Here is a 19,994-nt window from a genome sequence, read left to right as displayed (position 1 = left end):
TAAAATCACTCCTATGAAGGGAGGACAGTACTTAGTCAGGGGACAGAAGGACAGCACTTCCTAGAAGTGAATGTATCAGATGACTCCAGGGACACAGTCCAGAACCCACGTCCTCGCTGCACAGCGGGAGAGAATGAACATCTTCAAAGACTTCCGGCTGCTCTATGAATACAACTGCGAAGGCAACTACTAAGCCTAGACAGCCCTTCCTTTCCTTGAATTTGCTCCATCACCTCTTGTAACCCACGAGTTGCAACTGCAGAAGCAATGCATTGGATGGCTTCTTACAAAAAAAGGGAAAAAAATAAGCACTTGGACTGGCTGGAGGAGAGAGAAGGGCGTGTGCACTAGGGGATCCACGTGAGTTGACTACTGAGCGGTTCCGAGTTGTCGGGAAGATCACGATCGTCTAGCAATAGAAATAAAACCGTGACACTCAAGTTCTCTGCATCCCTGGACCAAGAGGTTCCTTGAAAAGGGGCCGCGTGCACACTGATAGTTATGGGAAGACGCAACGCTCTTCAAAGCATTCGAGGAGGGACATGTAAGGGCGGGGCCTCCGCAAGCGGCTCAGTCCGAGATTCCCTAACCGAGCGATGCTCCCTTAAAACGGTTCCCTAGCCTGACCTGTGGTGGCGCAGTGGATAAAGCATTGATAGGAAATCAATGCTTTATCCACTGGTTCAAAACCCTGGGCTTGCCCGGGCAAGGCACATAGGGAAGCAAGTACCACAAGTTGATGCTTCCTGCTCCTCCCCCATCTCCTCTCTCTAAAATCAATAAATAAAAATCTTAAAAAAAAAAAAAAAAGTTCCCTAGTTGTCTCGCTGGATTAGTGCTAGGTAAAAGCCTGCTGAAAAAGTTAAAAATAAATAAGCGTGTTCGGCCCCGCCGCCAGAATAAACAACGATTAATTTGGAAACTACGCGTCTGTGTGGCCACAACCGACCCCGGGAGGTAACAGCCCGCGAAGGGGCTCAAGGAGCATCTCGCGGATGCCAGACCAGGACCAGGTCGCGCCTGCAGGAAGACTGGTGCGGGGTCGCGCTGGGGGTCGCCTCCGCCGCTCGCTCCTCAAGGTGGTACTCGGCGCCGCTCTCGGCCGGGCCTCCCGCCCAGTTGTCGCCGAGGGCGCCTCTATCCCGGCGCTTTATTCGTGTAGCTTCCTCACGGGCGGCCCCCTGCGAGGTGACTGCACCGGCGAGCGCGCAAACGGGGCCAGGTCACGCGGACGAGGGCTCAGAGAGACCGCGGCCTCGGATGCTACGGTTACGCCGACTGTTGGCTGAGCGATACCTCTAACGGCCGTGACCCCGCCCCTCTTTCTGACGCACTTTTCCCTTTCACGCCACTCGCCACGCCTTCCTTTCTACCGGTAATTCAGTGGGTAGACAAAGATTTCTTGGGACACACAAAAAGGCACTAACGATAAAAGAAAAAAAAAGATAAACTGGACATCATCAAAATTAAAAACTTTTGTTCTTTGAAAGATAATAAAAAAAATGAAAGGCAAGCTACAATAGAAAGAAAATATCAATAGTTACAAAATATATGAAAAGAGATTTGTATCCAGAATATGTAAAGAACTCTTAGAATTCAGACAAAAGAACCCAACTTTTAAAACCAACAAAATATTTGTATAGACACTTCATAAAAGAAAATATGTAAATGGCCAATAAGTACATGAAAAGAAGATAAACATCTTAAGTCATCAGAGAAATGCAAATTAAAACCACAGGGCAATAGCAATACACACCTAGTAGAATAGCTACAATTAAAAAGATGGACAATATCACGTTCTAGCAAGATTATTATTATTTTTTTAAAATTTTTTACAGAGACAGAGAGTGAGTCAGAGAGAGGGATAGACAGGGACAGACAGACAGGAACGGAGAGAGATGAGAAGCATCAATCATTAGTTTTTCGTTGCGCGTTGCAACACCTTAGTTGTTCATGGATTGCTTTCTCATATGTGCCTTGACCGCGGGCCTTCAGCAGACCGAGTAACCCCTTGCTGGAGTCAGCGACCTTGGGTTCAAGCTGGTGGGCTTTTCCTCAAACCAGATGAGCCCACACTCAAGCTGGTGACCTTGGGGTCTCGAACCCGGGTCCTCTGCATCCCAGTCCGATGCTCTATCCACTGCGCCACCGCTTGGTCAGGCCTAGCAAGATTATTGTACAACTGGAACTTCATAAATTGCTAGTGGAAGTGTAAACTGGTACAACCACGTTGGAAAGTGATGTGGCAGCTTCACATAAAGTTCAACATACAGTCAGTATACAACCAGTAAATCCACTCCTAGGCATTTTCCCAAGAGAAGGGAAAACATATTTCACAAAAAAGACTTGTATATGAGTGTTGACAGCAACTTTATTGATAATGACTCCCAAGGAAACAATTCAAATGTTCATCAACAAGTGGATAGATGAGCAAATTAAAATATATTCATACAACAGAATACTGGGAAATAAAAAAGCACAAGCTACCAACAGATGCAGCAACATGGATCAATCTCCAAAACACTGCATTAAGTGAAAGAAGCCAGACACAAAAGAGTACAAATTGTATGATTCCATTTATATGAAGCACAAGAATAGGGAAAAGCTATCTATGGACCAGTGATTGTCTCTGAGGGGACTAACGGGAAGAGAGTGTAGCATCCACCGGGTATGAGAACAAACGTCAGAGACTTTCAGGAGTTAAGATGTTACTTTATTGGCCAGTTTAACCTGCTCAGGGGCGAACTCCCAAGATGTCCGGAGACACCGTGCCCACAAGGTGCTGCAAAGGGAAGCCGCACCTGGAGCTTACAGCCAGGCCCTTATATATCCTAAGTGAGCAAGCACAGTACAGAAGCAGATGTGGCAGTTTAGCTATTGACTAGGGAAGTCACATGTAGCATAGCAACAGGGGCCGGCATAGCAACAGGGGCCAGTTATAGCTTAGTGGTGAATTTCAAAACTAAACTTCTCTGACCTTCTTTGTTCCCAGCCTCACAGGAGCCATATCAGCACGTACTGTTCCTTCAATAGTTACACTCTTTGCAGCACTCCCTGTTCCTTCAATAGTTACACTCTTTGGCAGCCCCAGTACTCTCTGAATCTAACAGAGAGTAGAAGGGAACTTTATAGGGTGATGGAGATATTTATTTTGATTCAGTGTTTATATAGGAATATACATATATATAACATAAGTACATTCTACAGCATGTAAATTATATCTAATAAAGAAAGAATATTGGAAAAAATAACTGGAAGGGCTGTTGCTAGCATTTGCAACTGGGGAGAGGGAGAAAGATGGGAAATATTATTTTGGGAAAAAACTTCTCATTGTACATATCTTATATATACTGTTAGGATTTTACATTAGATACAGATATTACAATTTAAAGATTAGATTAAAAGAAAAGCTATTATGGAGAACAAACATGGCTATCGATCTGAGGCTGGAAGCAAAAATGGAGAACCAATCGTACAGAAAAAGCCATGAGACATTCAAAGCAAAGAGGGCCTTATATTCACAAGACAGAAATAGTGCACACTGAGATTGTCTTTCTGAAGAAATTCCCCTAATTTTTCAGGATCCCCAGGTTCTCGAAGGCATAGCTGGCATACTGAAGGAGAGAATGTTAATACTTTACTTTGGGAGCATAACCATCTAAGAACCAGGAGGAGAAGAGTTTTGGGAGGGTCATTCTGACAAGGACAGAGGTTGGAATAAAATGTTATTTGGTATCATTTAGGCCTTTATATAATTTCAGCCACATTTGAAGGGGTTGGCTACAACTGCTCAATTCTTTTTCTTTTCTTTTTTTTCTCTTTGTCTCAAGTGGCCTTAGTTAACTTGTTTCTTGAACTTTGGATGTGACATTTAAAGATTACAGACCCTGAGTTCCTGGAAGGAAGCAGGATTGACAGTGAGAGGAGCAATTCAAGTGATCTTTGCTGAGATTGGGAGGCAGCATCCTAACAGAATTTCCAGTCTTTCTTACCAGGCCCTGGAGATGGCTTCTTCTGGGTCACCCTTCTCGTCTTGAAAGACTTTCTATATAAGAGAAGGAAGAAGTAACAAGGTGGTCTTTGAGGATCCTGTCAACATCCCTTGTAGCATTTCCTTCAAAATGCTATCCGTGGGTCTGATGAAGTACCAGAATATCTAAAGGCTAACACATCAATTTCTTTTTCTATTTCATATATGCATATATATATATGAATATATGTATGTATTTTTTTATTTTTTTCTATTTTTTTTAAAGATTTTTTTAATTTATTCATTATAGAGAGGGGGGAGAGAGAGAGAGATAAAGAGAGAGAGAGAAGGGGGGAGGAGCAGGAAGCATCAACTCCCGTATGTGCCTTGACCAGGCAAGCCCAGGGTTTTGAATCGGCAACCTCAGTGTTTCCAGGTTGACGCTTTATCCACTACGCCACCACAGGTCAGGCTGTATGTATTTTTTTAGATGAGAGGAGGGGAGATAGTGAGCAGATTTCCACATGTACTCCAACCAGGATCCACATGGCAACCCTGTCTAGGCCTGATGCTTGAGTACTGAGCTATTTTTAGTGCCTGAGCTGAGACCAACTGAGCTATCCTCAGTGCTAGGGGCCACACTGAAACCAATCAAGTTGGCTGTGGTAGGAAAAGAGAAAGAAGGGAGAGGGGGAGAGAAGCAGGGGGCCGCTTCTCCAGTGTGTCCTGACCCGGAATTGAACCCAGGACATCAATATGCTGGGCTGATGCTCTATCCACGGAGCCACCAGCCAGGACCCTATTTCATATTTTTTCAAAGCACAAAACATATCTACTGAATTGTTTGAATGTGAGATAGTAACCATCTTTCCATTCCTGGTGCCTGCATTGCCTGTGTTGACTGAATCAAAGTAGCAGCAAACACCCTTTTACTGTTTCTTCTACCAGTTACTCTGAATCTCAGGTGGTATCACAATCACAAAGCTTAATACAATGACACTAAATTTAAGAATTTCCTATTGCTAGCCATTATTCTTGGCTCTTTGCATGTGTTACCTCAATGAATCTCCAGAATGTTTTAAGTGGGTGCCATTATTATGCATATTTTCCAGATGAGGAAATGGAGGCACAAAGAAATGAAGTAACTTGTTTCAGGTCACCTGGTTAGCAGGTACTAGAACCAAGATATGAACCTAGGCTGTAGGGTTCGTGAGTCAGCACTTTGCTTCTAGGGATAGTCCTAGGAGGACAGATTACTGGGCAGCTTCCACAATACTAATGGTATGTGCTTCCATACTACCCAACCCTAGCCCCCAAGTCTATGCAAAGAGGAAAAAAAATTATAGCACATATCAATGCCACTTAATAATTTATCCCAAATTCCCTTATGTTACCTACTCTACCTCACTTTTTCTTTTCCTGTGTAGTGTTTTTCACTGCAGCTTCTCTCTCCTATTTTCTATATTATCATGAGAATAAAGGCTCTTCTGGCTATAAAATAAACATATCTTGGTCAGCAATTTAATTTTATAGTTGGTTATCAAGTTCTACAGGGTCAGGTCAAAGCAACAGTGCATTTCACTTCCCAATCCATGACCCACCCAGTATTAATGTTAGTAATAGCCAGTAATTTAATTATGTCAAAGACTGTTCTAGACATTTTACGTGTTAACATACAAGCCCCTGCCCCCATGCAATAGGTGTCATTATTATCTCCATTTTCAAGATGAGGAGACTGGGGCACAGAGAGGCATTTGTCTAAGGTTGGAGGTACTGCTATCACGCAGCAGTAAAAGAACTTGGAACCACTGCTTGAACTGGCTAATTGGCTGTTTCCTTTGTGTCTACTAAATTCATGAGGTAGTACTCCGGAAAAAAGACTCCTTTTGCCCCCAAGTATGGTGCCTTAATTCTGCCCAGTCAAAGCTAGATAAGATAGTTCTTTTCTAGGAGGAGGAGCTTATGGGATGTCCACTGCCTAAAGCAAGAACTCCCTCTAGTGATAGACTAGAGAGAATAGTGACAAACCACCGCTTGCCTCCCGTTGCTTTTCACCAGGCTCAGATGGCCATAGAAGTTTGGTCGGTTCTTAACCTTCGTCTAGCTCTGAGCAGAGAGTAAAATGCCTAAACGTGGAGAAGACACCCTGCCACTACTCCACCCACCAATGTCAGCAGACTGGAAATTGACTGTTTTCACTTGTCAGGGGGAAATCCCAGAAAGTGACGGAGGGGGGGCGGGGGGGGGGCAAAAGAAGTAAAATCACTCCTATGAAGGGAGGACAGTACTTAGTCAGGGGACAGAAGGACAGCACTTCCTAGAAGTGAATGTATCAGATGACTCCAGGGACACAGTCCAGAACCCACGTCCTCGCTGCACAGCGGGAGAGAATGAACATCTTCAAAGACTTCCGGCTGCTCTATGAATACAACTGCGAAGGCAACTACTAAGCCTAGACAGCCCTTCCTTTCCTTGAATTTGCTCCATCACCTCTTGTAACCCACGAGTTGCAACTGCAGAAGCAATGCATTGGATGGCTTCTTACAAAAAAAGGGAAAAAAATAAGCACTTGGACTGGCTGGAGGAGAGAGAAGGGCGTGTGCACTAGGGGATCCACGTGAGTTGACTACTGAGCGGTTCCGAGTTGTCGGGAAGATCACGATCGCCTAGCAATAGAAATAAAACCGTGACACTCAAGTTCTCTGCATCCCTGGACCAAGAGGTTCCTTGAAAAGGGGCCGCGTGCACACTGATAGTTATGGGAAGACGCAACGCTCTTCAAAGCATTCGAGGAGGGACATGTAAGGGCGGGGCCTCCGCAAGCGGCTCAGTCCGAGATTCCCTAACCGAGCGATGCTCCCTTAAAACGGTTCCCTAGCCTGACCTGTGGTGGCGCAGTGGATAAAGCATTGATAGGAAATCAATGCTTTATCCACTGGTTCAAAACCCTGGGCTTGCCCGGGCAAGGCACATAAGGGAAGCAAGTACTACAAGTTGATGCTTCCTGCTCCTCCCCCATCTCCTCTCTCTAAAATCAATAAATAAAAATCTTAAAAAAAAAAAAAAAAGTTCCCTAGTTGTCTCGCTGGATTAGTGCTAGGTAAAAGCCTGCTGAAAAAGTTAAAAATAAATAAGCGTGTTCGGCCCCGCCGCCAGAATAAACAACGATTAATTTGGAAACTACGCGTCTGTGTGGCCACAACCGACCCCGGGAGGTAACAGCCCGCGAAGGGGCTCAAGGAGCATCTCGCGGATGCCAGACAGGACCAGGTCGCGCCTGCAGGAAGACTGGTGCGGGGTCGCGCTGGGGGTCGCCTCCGCCGCTCGCTCCTCAAGGTGGTACTCGGCGCCGCTCTCGGCCGGGCCTCCCGCCCAGTTGTCGCCGAGGGCGCCTCTATCCCGGCGCTTTATTCGTGTAGCTTCCTCACGGGCGGCCCCCTGCGCGGTGACTGCACCGGCGAGCGCGCAAACGGGGCCGGGTCACGCGGACGAGGGCTCAGTGAGACCGCGGCCTTGGATGCTACGGTTACGCCGACTGTCGGCTGAGCGATACCTCTAACGGCCGGAAGCCCGCCCCTCCTTCTGACGCACTTTTTCCCTTCGCGCCACTCGCCACCCCTTTCCTTCTAGCCCCTCCCCTCAACCGCAGCGCTCCAACTTGTGGAGTCAAACCCGCGGAGGACTGGCCCAGAGGCGGGGCGGAGACAGTCGCTCTGTGGTGACGTGTTCCGCCGGCGCCGGTGGGTGACGCACAGGCCCCGTTGTCTGTGTGTGGGGTTAGGGGCCCCGGGCGCGTCGGGGGCTCCCGACGGGGGCGGCAGTGGGTCGGGAGGGCCTGGTCATGGCGCTGAGGGGTCGCCCCACGGGAAGATGAATAAGGGCTGGCTGGAGCTGGAGAGCGACCCTGGTAAGGAGGGAGTCGGCTGGCCGGGGGCTGGGGAGGCCGGGTGGGTCCGGGAGGCGCTTGCCTGAGCACCACCACCCGCTTCTTGTCGCCCCACCAGGCCTCTTCACCCTCCTGGTGGAAGATTTCGGTAAGAGCCTCTCCTACCTGTCGGACCGGGGCTGTGGGGACCCACTCCTGCGCTCTCACTGCACGGCTAGGAGCTGCCCTTCCCGACTTCTTTCCTTCCCCAATCGCAGGTGTCAAAGGGGTACAAGTGGAGGAGATCTATGACCTTCAGAGCAAGTGCCAGGGGTGAGTGGCTTGGCGGCAGGACCGCCCTTTACACCTCCAGGGCTAGGGAAGGGCCTGTGTAAGAGTGCCCTTCCAGGGGGATGGTATCAGGAACCACAAGTGTAAAATCTCATGTAAGGAGGCATTCTTCCTCTTTGAGTGCTCTCCTGATCAAGCTGATAATTTTGTTTTCTCCCAGGCTTCCCTCAGCTCTTCCCTCTGTGTAGTATAGCACCTTCCGCCATCACAAGTTCTACCCATCCTTTGGAGTACAGTTCAATTGCTTTTTCTGGTTTTGGAGCAGGATGCTCGGCCCTTCTCCAGGCCCAGATCACATAGTGCTTTTTGTGCATTTGTAATTTATTAATTACTGTCTTAATGTACCAGTGTCTTAGTGCCTTTCATGTCCACAATAGGGTCTTGTATTGATTGATTGGGTATGGTATCTACAAAACCCCTCTTGGATGACCAGTCTCAGGGTCTTGTTTTGGTGGTCCTACAGGATAGAAATGTGGAGGGACTGCTACAGTGACCGAACTGAGAAGCCTGTTTTTATTTCCCAGGAAAGAAGGGGCTGATGTAGTTGTTCATTTTCTTCCCTGGCTGCATTGGGCCTCAGGCCATGAGGTTCACAAGTGAGGATTAGTGTTTAAATTCCTCATCAGAGTTTTGTTCTCACTGTATTTTCTGCTCCTACTTTGTCCTGGGCCACTGGTTCCAGGTTTTCTTCTCATCCCAGAACCATAGACTTCATAAGGTGGGCTCCTGGAGAACCACAGCCAGAAGTGGATGCTTAGACTGCCTATGCAGGCTTCTGAGGTGTGAGGGCTCAGGGCCAGTTTGGGCAGTGTTGGGAAGAAACCAGGGGAGAGGTGGGTTTACAGAAAGGGCACTTCAGTGGTAGCATAGTGCAGGGGAATAGGGAGAGAAAAAAAGGGGATACTGGTTGCCTTCCTCCACTTGGCTGGTTTAGCTCTGTTCCTTACTTTCCCCAGCCCCGTGTATGGATTCATTTTCCTGTTCAAATGGATCGAAGAGCGCCGGTCCCGTCGCAAGGTCTCTACCTTGGTGGATGATACATCTGTGATTGATGACGATATTGTGAATAATATGTTCTTTGCCCACCAGGTCTGCTGGGCTCTTTGTTCTCTCTGGGGGGTGGGTTGCTGCCATTTTCTTTGCTTAGGAAGTGTAAGAGGGAGAAGGCAGAAGGAGGAGGAGATAGGCAGATACCAAGGGTAGTGGTTATAGAAGTCCTTTGGCAGAAGGAAATGAGTACTTATTCACTAAAAAAGGGAGAATCTTTAGAGCAGTGTGGGGTCTGAGTCCACTCCATGTCCCCAGAGATCTGGTGGACATTAGCTAAATGAACAAATGTTGGGCAAAGATGAGGGTTGTCCTTCTCTGGGTCCCAATCTGGTGAATGTGGGTTTCAGTTGAGGCATGCTGTGTATGGGTGACTTTTGTTGGTTTCACAGCTGATCCCCAATTCTTGTGCCACTCATGCCTTGCTGAGCGTGCTCCTGAACTGCAGCAATGTGGACCTGGGGCCCACTCTGAGTCGCATGAAGGATTTCACCAAAGGCTTCAGCCCTGAGGTAGGCCACAATGCCTTAATCCTGGCTCATAGTGAGCTGAGAGAATCTGACCTCCAGGGCTAGTGGTGATGCCACCACATGACATTTGGCACTGTGAGGCTTTTTACTTTTTACATGATCATTTGCCTTACATTTGACTCTTAAGACCCTGGCTGGTTTGCTCAGTGGATAGAGCATCGGCTCGGCCTGTGGACGTCCTAGGTTCGATTCCTGACAGGATACACATGAGAAGCAACCATCTGCTTCTCTCCCTTTCTCTCTCCTCCTTCTCTCCCTCTTTGCTTGTGGCAGCCAGTGGCTTGATTTGTTTGAGCATCAGCCACAGGCAATGAGGATAACTTGATTGGTTGGAATTTGTCAGCCTTAGGTGCTAAAAATAGCTTGGTTGATTTGAGCATCTACCTCACACCAGGGTTGCCAGGTGGATCCCGGCTGGGTGCATGCAGGAGTCTATCTCCCTCCTTTCACTTAACAAACAAACAAACCTGACCAGGTGGTGGTGCAGTGGATAAAGCATCGGCCTGGGATGCTGAGGACCTAGGTTTGAAACCCCGAGATTGCCGGCTTGAGTGTGGGATCATGACATTACCCCATGGTCGCTGGCTTCAAGCCCAAGGTTGCTGGCTTGAGCAAGGGGTCACTGGCTCAGATGGACCCCCCTGGTCAAGGCACATATGGGAAAGCAATGAATGAACAACTAAAGTGCTGCAACAAGTTGATGCTTCTCATCTTTCTCTCTTCCTACCTATCTGTCCTTGTCTGTCTGTCTCTCTAACAACAACAAAAACCATTTGACTCAAATTAATTGTATAAGGCAATTGATATTAGGCCCAATTGTCAGGAAAGGAAACAAACCTAGGGAAGGAAGGAACATTGCTTAAGTGATACCATTTTAGGACTTTGTCAGCACTTTACAGGCCACATTGCTCCCAGTGTCCACTTGATCACTGTGCAAGGCTATTAGAGCCCAGCTATTTGGGGCTCCAGAACTCTCTTCTGTCCTTTAGGAGAGTCTACCTGTGCTTTTTCAGGTTCCTGGAATGCCTCCATGCCTGCTCTCCCGAGCTTTGTTTCCCACCCAGAGGCTCATCTGCGAAGTTGTTCTGATGTGGCCTTATTTTCTTCCCTCTAGAGCAAAGGATATGCGATTGGCAATGCCCCGGAGTTGGCCAAGGCACATAATAGCCATGCCAGGTGTGTGGGAGCTCTAGGAGCTGATAGGGGTGGGGGTAATAAGGAAGGGCTGTGCCATTCTGGGCCCTGACTGTGTCTTTCCCCAGGCCCGAGCCACGCCACCTCCCCGAGAAGCAGAATGGTCTTAGTGCAGTGCGGACCATGGAGGCATTCCACTTTGTCAGCTATGTACCTATCACAGGCCGGCTTTTTGAGCTGGATGGGCTCAAGGTCTACCCCATTGACCATGGTAGGCACTCTGAGCTAGGGTCCCTTTGCTCTGCTTACCTCCTAAGGAGCTGGGGTCCAGGGTCCTCATGTACTTGGGATCTTGGTGGGAGGGGAGGTTGTTGGGGGCACCCTACACTGCATTGCCTGACTAGCCCTTCTCCCTGGTTCAACTGCTCTCTGTCCTCCCTCCCACTCTTGGCTTGCCCAAACTCAAGGCTTCCTACCTGTTAACTCCTTGTCTTGGTGTTCCTTAGGACCCTGGGGGGAGGATGAGGAGTGGACAGACAAGGCCCGGCGGGTCATCATGGAGCGTATTGGCCTTGCCACTGCAGGGTAAGGGCCCTGTTTCTGTGCTACACTCTGAAGTTGGGCCCCCTTTGGGAGAGACACAGAAAAGGGAACCAAGGCAGAGAGAAGCCACTTGACTTGTGCAGGGCCACATGGTGAATTTGACAAGATCAAGCATAGATCTTGGGCTCCGAACTCATTGCCCTATTTATCTGCCCAGGCCATCTATGACCTGATTTGGGGTAGGCTGGGGAGGGGCAGGCATTGGTGGAGCCCCGGGTAGCCCTGGTATGCTGGCTCACTTCCTGCCAGGCCCCTCACACAACTTTTTGGAAGGCACCAGCTCAGTCAGTTTCCTCGTGTGCATGGTCAGCTGCTGCCTATGTACTGGGGTGGGGTCTGTACCTGTGGCTACAGATGTGACTTCAGGGAGCTCTGCCAGGATATCTGCCTCAACCTGATGGTGGGGCTGGGGCGGGAGCTGCTCTCATAGCTACAGCTGTGACTGCAGGGAGCCCTACCATGACATCCGCTTCAACCTGATGGCGGTGGTGCCTGACCGCAGGATCAAGTATGAGGCCAGGTTGCATGTACTGAAGGTGAACCGTCAGACAGTCCTGGAGGCTCTGCAGCAGGTCAGTAGTCTCCTTCCTTGATCCCTGCCTAGCCATCTGTTCCCCACACTGGGGCATCTGTTTCTGATTCCCAAATCATTATTGCAGATCTGGGCTTTAGCTAATGACTCCTCTCCTTTATGCCATTTTTGGGAAAGGTGGGACTTGGGGTGGGGATAGAAAATAGTTTTTAAAAGAAGGTGTGGATTTGACCGTTTTATTTCTCTATGAGGGAGTGGGTAGAGCCAAGGCCCTTAGCTGTCTGAGGTAGAGGATGTGGCTTCCTTCTCTCCTCTGAGCCTTGGATTCTGTTTTCAGTTGATCAGGGTAACACAACCAGAGCTGATTCAGACCCAGAAGTCTCAAGAGTCACAGCTGCCTGAGGAGTCCAAACCAGCCAGTGGCAAGTCCCCTGTGGCTCTGGAGGCAAGCAGGGCCCCAGTGGCTTCTGAGGGCACCCACACAGGTACTAGGGGTTTTAGGACCTCTCATGGGCCTCAGGGCCACTCCCTCATAGCTTGACCTGCGAGACCCAAGCAGAATAAATCTTTTCCTATGGAGGCACTTCGACAGGCTCAAACGGGATGCCTGAAGCCCAGCGTTTGCATCCCTCTCCCAGGGAACATTGGGGGAGAGCAGTTTTTCCCAAAAGGCATCTCTAAAGGGTTGCCATATGACAGGCTCCTGAGCCTTTTTTTTTTTAATGCATTTTCCCTTTCTGGTTTTCTTAGAGGTTTTTTTTTTTCCTTTCTTCCTCCTTCTCTTTTTCCACCTCATCCTTCTGTCTCCCTGTGGGCCCATGATTGACTTCCATCACACCAGCTGGCTCCGCTGTTCTCTGGGAAGGGAGGGGGAGCAGTGCTGTGTTACAGGACTGGGGAGACAGTGGCTGGATACAGCTTTCCTTGAGGATCCTGCTGAAGGTCCTGCCTGTGCTCCTTCGCAGACGGTGTGGAGGAGGTGGCTGGTTCATGCCCACAAGCCCTGACCCATAGTCCTCCTAGCAAACCCAGGCTGGTGGTGAAGCCTTCAGGGAGCAGCCTCAATGGGGTTCCCCCCAACCCCACTCCCATTGTCCAGCGGCTGCCAGCTTTTCTGGACAATCACAACTATGCTAAGTCTCCCATGCAGGTAAGCTGGGGGCACCCGCACATGATTCCCTCTAGGATTCTCTTGAGAGGCTGTCACAGGCAGTTTCCTCAGGTGGCTCCTTGGGGTTCATCCTCCATCCAGGCCTGGTTTCTCTGTCTGACACTCAGAAGCTCCTGCAAAGGCAGGTAGGTGCTCAGGGAGGCAGAGAAAGCTCCTCTGACTTGAAGTCCAGCCATATAGCTGTGGGGCTAAATGTTGAGACCATGTTCTTTGGTACAACTCTATGGGCTGGATTCTGCCGGCATGTGTTTCAGGGCACCCTTTTCTCAGAAGCCTGTGTAGGCATGCCATATGGGTGGGCAGCAGCTTTCCCAAGAGCCAAGGGTGGGTTCTGGAATACCTGGGGGCATTCTGTGGACTCGACCTGAGAACCATGTTGGCTTCTCTCTGACTGTGAGTACTGTGCCCAGCCTGGCTGACTGACCCTGGCTCATGGCTGCCCTGGATTTCTGCCCCAGGAGGAGGAAGACCTGGCAGCAGGTGTGGGCCGCAGCCGAGTTCCAGTTCGTCCACCCCAGCAGTATTCAGATGATGAGGACGACTATGAGGATGATGAGGAGGACGATGTGCAGAACACCAACTCCGCCATCAGGTCAGTCTCTGTGCTGTAAGGTTGGAGACTCCGAGTGCTGCAGGTCCTGTCTGAGATCCTCCAGCTTGTGTCTGGAATGCCTTCTGGCAGATACAGTGCTGAGTGCCTGCTAGCACATGGCCCTAGGGGAGGCTGGCATGAAGGGGCTAACTCCAGGTCCTAAGAAGCTTTTCGAGGGCTGAGGGGAGGGCTTAGCACATTAACCAGACATCAAGACCTGTTGGGAGGTGGCCTTTTGGCTAGGTTGTGGAAGAATTGGATGAAGCAGGAGAGGAGGACATTGGCAGAGGCCAGCAGCTAGAATGGAGAAGGTGTCCTTGAAAGTTGCAGCTGTCAGAATCTGGGGTGCCAGGCTTGGCATGGCTGGGTCAGGCTGCTGGGCACTGAGGAGCTTTGTGTTCACACAAGTCTAGGCATTGCTGGGTGTGTGGTCACCTGGCCCACCCCCTTGGCTCACCTCTCCTTGGGCCCCACAGGTACAAGCGAAAGGGGCCAGGGAAGCCAGTACCATTGAGTGGCTCTGGGGATGGGCAGTTGTCAGTGCTACGGCCCAACACTATCAACGTCTTGGCTGAGAAGCTCAAAGAATCCCAGAAAGACCTCTCGATTCCCCTGTCCATCAAGACCAGCAGTGGGGCTGGGAGTCCAGCTGTTGCAGTACCCACTCACTCACAGCCTTCGCCCACCCCCAGCAACGAGAGCACAGACACAGCCTCTGAGATCGGCAGTGCTTTCAACTCACCACTGCGCTCACCCATCCGCTCTGCCAACCCGACACGGCCCTCCAGCCCTGTTACCTCCCACATCTCTAAGGTGCTTTTTGGAGAGGATGACAGCTTGCTGCGTGTTGACTGTATACGCTACAATCGTGCTGTGCGTGACCTGGGTCCTGTCATCTGCACAGGCCTGTTGCACTTGGCTGAGGATGGTGTGCTGAGTCCCCTGGCACTGACAGGTGGGCCTTGGGCTGACTCACTGGCCACTTGGCATACTGAGGGTAGAGGAGGGAGGTACCCAAGTGACCACCAAATGTCCTGCACTCTGAAGATTGTTATCCTTCTTTTCCCAGAGGGTGGGAAGGGTTCCTCGCCTTCCATCAGAGCAAGCCAGGGCAGCCAGGGGTCCAGCAGCCCAGAGGAGAAGGAGGTGGTAGAAGCTGTAGATGGCAGAGAGAAGTCTGGGCTGGTGAGGCCTGGTGAGGCTCTGAGTGGGGAGAAGTATTCACCCAAGGTGAGCCCCTGTGGTTTTCTCTTCTAATCCTGTCAGAGGGAAGGACCTGGGGTCCTGCTGCTCAGGGCTGGGTTCCTGGTTGGAGTTTGGGGGGAGGGTTGGTGTCTGTGAAGCCTGTCTGAGTGGGTAGTGGAAGAGGCCTTGGTAGGCTCCAGGTACTCTGGCTGCTTATCCTTGCCTCTCGTTGCTTCCTGGTAGTGTGGCTTTGGTCCTGGCAGCCCCCCTCATGGGTGCAATGCTGGGTTTTGGCAGGAGCTGCTGGCACTGCTGAAGTGTGTGGAGGCTGAGATTGCAAACTATGAGGCCTGCCTCAAGGAAGAGGTGGAGAAAAGGAAGAAGTTCAAGGTGGGTCATCTCTCCAGCTGCCCAGTTTTCTGCCTGACGATCTTCCTAGAGATGTGACCTCTTGAGGTCAGCTATTTGTAGCTCTGGGGAGATGGGTTGCAGTGCCCTCATCCTGTTCTCCCACAGATTGACGACCAGAGAAGGACCCACAACTATGATGAGTTCATCTGTACGTTCATCTCTATGCTGGCTCAGGAAGGTGAGGGTACTCATTGTTGTGTCTTACCTGGCATGCCCTGCTGAGGGCCATGTTCCTCAGGTCCCCCGTCAGGCCTCTGCTGGGGATTGGGCTCAGGAGGGCCCCTGAGACCCTCAGCTCTTGGCCGGAGTCTGTGGCCTATTGAGCGAGTGGCCAATGAGTCTCTGCCTCTCCACAGGCATGCTGGCCAACCTGGTGGAGCAGAACATCTCGGTACGGCGGCGCCAGGGTGTCAGCATTGGCCGGCTCCACAAGCAGCGGAAGCCTGACCGACGGAAACGCTCACGCCCCTACAAGGCCAAGCGCCAGTGAGGACTGCTGGCCCCAGCTCTGCAGCCTGCTCTTGCCTTGTGGCCCTCATTAGGGCCCCTTCCCTGCCCCACTCTCTACTTCCCAGTATTACTGAATAATTCCAGCCAGAGAGCCCAGACCCTGGAAATGGAACAGACCAAATTTCTTGCATTGTGCCCCCAGGCCTGGTAGGTGGATCAAGCCCATACCGCTCAGGAAGCAGCAACTGGAGCTGGGGCACAGTGAGATGCTGTGGCTTCCTCCACAGTCAGCTGTGAGGCTGTAGGACCTGGCCTTCCTGCCTGGGGAGCAGAAGTATATTTTATCTACAGAGATGTCTGTTTTTCTGGGCTCTGGCCCATCTTGCCACCACTGTGTTGACATAGCCCGCTTTCTGATTCTGTGGTCTAACAGCTGTCATCCTGGTGAAGCCGGGTGGGCATGGCCTGCCCCTCTAGCCCCAGCTGCCAGTTGTCTCTGTTGTGAGGAAGCCAGGTCTGCTCTTTGTTCCTCCTGGGAGAGCTCCAAACTCAGGGACCTGGCTGCTGGGCTGGGTTGGGAGTGGGGTGTCCCAGCAGGGGTGGGCTGAGCAACCTGTCGGGGTCCCATGGCACTAGCAGAGAGGAATGTTGGAGCTGTTTGGTGGCTTGTAAACTCCCTGGCTCCAGTTAGGCTTGTCAAATCTGCTCTCCAGAGCAGGATTCTGAGGCTCTTTGCCTTCAGTGTTGTGGCCCTGGCAATGGGCCTGCTTTGGGCTCCTCTGTCCTGTCCCTGGGGCTCAGAGGAGCCTCTGCCCAGCCCCTCAGTGTTAACCATGTCTCCTCATTAGGGGTAGTAGACAGGGCTGTTGGCAGGGACTGGCACCACTCAGCTTTCCCTGCCATGCCAGCTCCTTCAGCCTCTGCAAGGCACTCAGGGTGGGGGACAGCAGGACCAAGACAACCAATTGGGAGTCCCCATGTTCCCAGAGAACCTGATACCAAGGGGAAACAGGCCCAGTACCGCCTCTGATTCTCAGACCCCAAAATAAAGCCCCATGGCCTCTGTCAGATGGGTTTGAAGGAGATCCAAGGAGGCCCCTTATCTGTACATAGTGACCTGGGAGAGGGAAGGGGGTGGGGGACAGCTGGCAGGCGTGGCAGTTGCCTCTTCACTGAGTACAGCCTGACCCTTTGATCTCCTGTAAATATTGGATCAATGGGTAAATAAACTCCTAAAAAATGAACTCTCCTGTGGTTGTTGGCTTTAGGTTTTTGTTTTTGTTTTCCTTAAGTGAGAAGTGGGGAGACAGAGAGACTCCCACATATGCCCCAACTGGGATCCACCCAGCAAGCACCCTACTGGCGATCCTCTGCCCATCTGGGGTTGTTGCTCCATTGCACGGCAGCTGAACTATTTTAGTGCCTGAGGCAAAGCCATGGAGCCATCCTCAGTGCCCATGGCCAACTTGCTCCAACTGAGCCATGGCTGTGGGAGGACAAGAGAGAGAGAGAGAAGGGTGGGGTAGAGAAGCAGATGATCCCTCTGTGTGCCCTGACCAGGAATGGAACCCAGGATGTCCATATGCTGGGCTGATGCTCTGCCACTGAGCCAACTGGCCAGGGCAGGCTTGAGATTTGTAGGCTAGACTGAGATGAGAGTGAGGACCTAACCAGGCCTAGGTCTAAAGTCTTGTGACCAGAGGTGAGAAGTATGCATTTTTGGGTATTCGGCCTTCTGAGGCAGAGGATCTTGGGACCCTAGGATTCCTAGATCTTGGAACTTAGGACCTGAGCTGAGGAGAGTTTTGGGGTGGGCTGTGGAACCTGAAGAGCTGAGTTCAAGGTGCACTTTGGGAGGAGAGGGCCATGTCATGGCTTTCAACAGATCTGATTAGGTTTGCAACCTGGAGAGATGCTGGGGCTCTGGTTTGAGGCAAGCTACCTCTAGGAAGTGCCCTTCCTGGCAGGGCTCTCCGACCTTGGAGGGCCCACCTCTCGCTGCACCTGGACAGGTCCAGCAGGTCAAAGCTGCTACCTCAGCCACCTCTTCCCCTTGCTAACCACATTCTCTTGAGGCTATTGTAGCCCCTCATCCCCAGGTCTCCTGGCAGTCCTACAGAAGGGGCTTGATGTAAGCAGGTAAGACTCGGTTGAACTGCTTTAAAAACTTAACTTTAATGGCTCCCACCCTGCCGAGTCTAGTAGTCCAGGGCACAAATGAGTGCCACACCACGCTTGATCCAGTGTTGCTGGGGCTGATCGGAGGGGATCTCCACAGCAATGACGTAGTTGGTGGAGTGGCCTGTGGTTGACAGTGTTCCTGGGATCGGCAACAAGGGGGCAGGGTTTAGTTGTCTGTCATAACTAGAGAAGGGGCAGGGTAAAGGCAATGGAACTGGCAGACTCGGGGACAAGGAAGGAGTCCTGACCCAAGGGGCAGCCTGCTTGGTGAATGGGTCTGGCCATGGGTTAGGCCTGCCCAGGGTTAATACACTGACTGATGGAGGATAGGCGGCAGTGGGAAAGTTGATGCCACTGCTCATTTCCCTTTGGGCCCAACCCAGCCCAGCTCAGTCTTGTTCTCTCCAGGCTTCAGTTACCACCCCTGAGCCTCCCTTGTCAGGCTGTGGCTCCCAAGACCCAAGCTGGCTTGTAGAGGAGGCAACAAGATGGTGTGAGCTCATAGACTCACTCCACAGACTGAGCCAGCCGCTGGGCATAACCCCACCTGCTGCTGCCAGGCTGTGCCCTTGCCTGGTTGGTCTCAGGACTGCTGACTGACCTGGGTTGGCTATCTTTTTTTTTTTTTTTTTTTTTGGTATTTTTCTGAAGCTGGAAACGGGAAGGCAGTCAGACAGACTCCTGCATGCGCCTGACTGGGATCCACCCGGCATGCCCACCAGGGGGCGATGCTCTACCCATCCGAGGCATCGCTCTGTTGCAACCAGAGCCACTCTAGCGCGTGAGGCAGAGGCCATGGAGCCATCCCCAGCGCCCGGGCCATCTTGGCTCCAATGGAGCCTTGGCTGCGGGAGGGGAAGAGAGAGACAGAGAGGAAGGAGAGGGGGAGGGGTGGAGAAGCAGATGGGCGCTTCTCCTGTGTGCCCTGGCTGAGAATTGAACCTGGGACTTCTCTACCACTGTCTTGTTCAGTTAACTGGGTCAGCCTAACTAGTCTAGGCTAGCCAGTGCTGGGCCCCCACCCTGTGGTGTAGGTTCCCTGCCCTGGGCCTTGTACCAGCACGAGTCAGTGTCTTGTAGATGGGACACAGGTAGAAGGCCTGGTCCTGGATCTTGCGGTTAGGCATTGGCAGGAGCCAGATAATGGCCATCTCTGTGTATAGCTCCTTGGGCCGAGATTCAGCCAGCTGGAAGGTCGTGGGATCCCAGCGGGCACCTTCCAGGAACAGTCCATGGATGTAGCACCCCTCCTCGGGCCTTTCCTTGAGCTCTGACACTTTCTGGAGCATCACCTGTCAGTACCCATAATATGGGTTAGAATTTGGGGCTAGAGGTACAAACTCCCTCCTGAGAGCTCTGCCTGCCTGCCTACCTCACTCACCTGCCATTTTAGTTGGTAGCCCACAGTCTATGTCCTGCCCCTCGGGATTTCCCTGGGGTTCATGACCTCTTTTGGCCTGTTTCTCCTTTCCCTCCTAAGCCCTGCTCAGGGTTTCCCTGATTCTGCCAGCCAGCTGTGGCCTCAGGCTCCTCTGTCTGGGCCATACCCCAGCCTGTCACCTGGTTTGGCCCTGGCTATGTCTGCACCTTGAAATCAAAGGAGATGGTGTCGATGGAGATGACAGACTTGCGGGCATAGTTCTGCAGGGTGCCTGTCAGGAAAGCCTGGGGGAAGAAGAATCCACTGATCCAGAAAACGGCTGGGATGCCCTTTTCGATCCAGGTGTGCAGGAAGTCCAGGCGCTGTAGCAGGTCCATGACCCATGAGGACAGTGGCTTGAGTGATGGGTAGGCCTTGGCATTCCAGAGCTCGGGCACAGTGTTGTTGTACAGGCTGGCAGCCATCAGCTCCAGCTGCAAGGACATCACCACCAGCCCCTTGAGTGCCTTGAGCAAGTCTTGCAGTGTCTGTGTGATCACCTGCAGCAGCCGGTTGTACCTATGGGGCCAGTGGCAAGGAGGCAGGCATTGG

The 19,994-nt window shown here is 51.4% G+C and overlaps 2 protein-coding genes across 3 annotated transcripts in view; one reads left to right on the top strand and one right to left on the bottom strand.

The window, feature by feature from the left end:
• Nucleotides 1–7,695: 7,695 nt before the first annotated feature.
• On the top strand, nucleotides 7,696–17,085 carry BAP1 (BRCA1 associated deubiquitinase 1). Of its 2 annotated transcripts, none has more exons than XM_066350611.1 (17): nucleotides 7,696–7,877; nucleotides 7,975–8,004; nucleotides 8,114–8,168; nucleotides 9,143–9,275; nucleotides 9,626–9,745; nucleotides 10,878–10,939; nucleotides 11,026–11,168; nucleotides 11,404–11,482; nucleotides 11,949–12,072; nucleotides 12,370–12,517; nucleotides 12,998–13,182; nucleotides 13,662–13,795; nucleotides 14,272–14,750; nucleotides 14,865–15,025; nucleotides 15,224–15,370; nucleotides 15,497–15,569; nucleotides 15,748–17,085. In XM_066350611.1, exons 1-17 carry the CDS (start codon nucleotides 7,841–7,843, stop codon nucleotides 15,879–15,881), a joined length of 2,244 nt encoding a protein of 747 aa, XP_066206708.1. In that variant the 5' UTR covers nucleotides 7,696–7,840; the 3' UTR covers nucleotides 15,882–17,085. The 2 variants fall into 2 exon arrangements, with proteins under 2 accessions (XP_066206708.1, XP_066206709.1); XM_066350612.1 differs by having other exon boundaries at nucleotides 7,697–7,877; nucleotides 15,278–15,370.
• Nucleotides 17,086–18,026: 941 nt separating this feature from the next.
• Nucleotides 18,027–19,994, bottom strand: part of DNAH1 (dynein axonemal heavy chain 1) — an 83,712-nt gene continuing 81,744 nt past the window's right edge. Inside the window, exons 76-78 of the mRNA XM_066351910.1 lie at nucleotides 19,610–19,961; nucleotides 19,080–19,314; nucleotides 18,027–18,161 (exon numbers count right to left, since the gene is read on the bottom strand). Coding sequence (XP_066208007.1) covers nucleotides 18,040–18,161; nucleotides 19,080–19,314; nucleotides 19,610–19,961 — 709 coding nt within the window. The 3' untranslated portion in view covers nucleotides 18,027–18,039. The remainder of the gene's footprint in view (nucleotides 18,162–19,079; nucleotides 19,315–19,609; nucleotides 19,962–19,994) is intronic.

The sequence above is a fragment of the Saccopteryx leptura genome, chromosome 10 (assembly GCF_036850995.1).
Source record: "Saccopteryx leptura isolate mSacLep1 chromosome 10, mSacLep1_pri_phased_curated, whole genome shotgun sequence".
In the NCBI taxonomy this organism is placed as follows: Eukaryota; Metazoa; Chordata; class Mammalia; order Chiroptera; family Emballonuridae; genus Saccopteryx; species Saccopteryx leptura.
Note: the sequence above shows the minus strand (reverse complement) of the source record. Positions and strands in the feature narration are given on the sequence as shown.

Excerpts from the sequence above, each read along its gene's own strand:
- BAP1 (XM_066350611.1), top strand. The coding sequence starts at position 7,841 with ATGAATAAGGGCTGGCTGGAGCTGGAGAGCGACCCTG. Across the intron at positions 10,940-11,025 it reads GCACATAATAGCCATGCCAG|GCCCGAGCCACGCCACCTCC; the intron begins GTGTGTGGGAGC and ends GTCTTTCCCCAG. Across the intron at positions 12,518-12,997 it reads TTCTGAGGGCACCCACACAG|ACGGTGTGGAGGAGGTGGCT; the intron begins GTACTAGGGGTT and ends GCTCCTTCGCAG.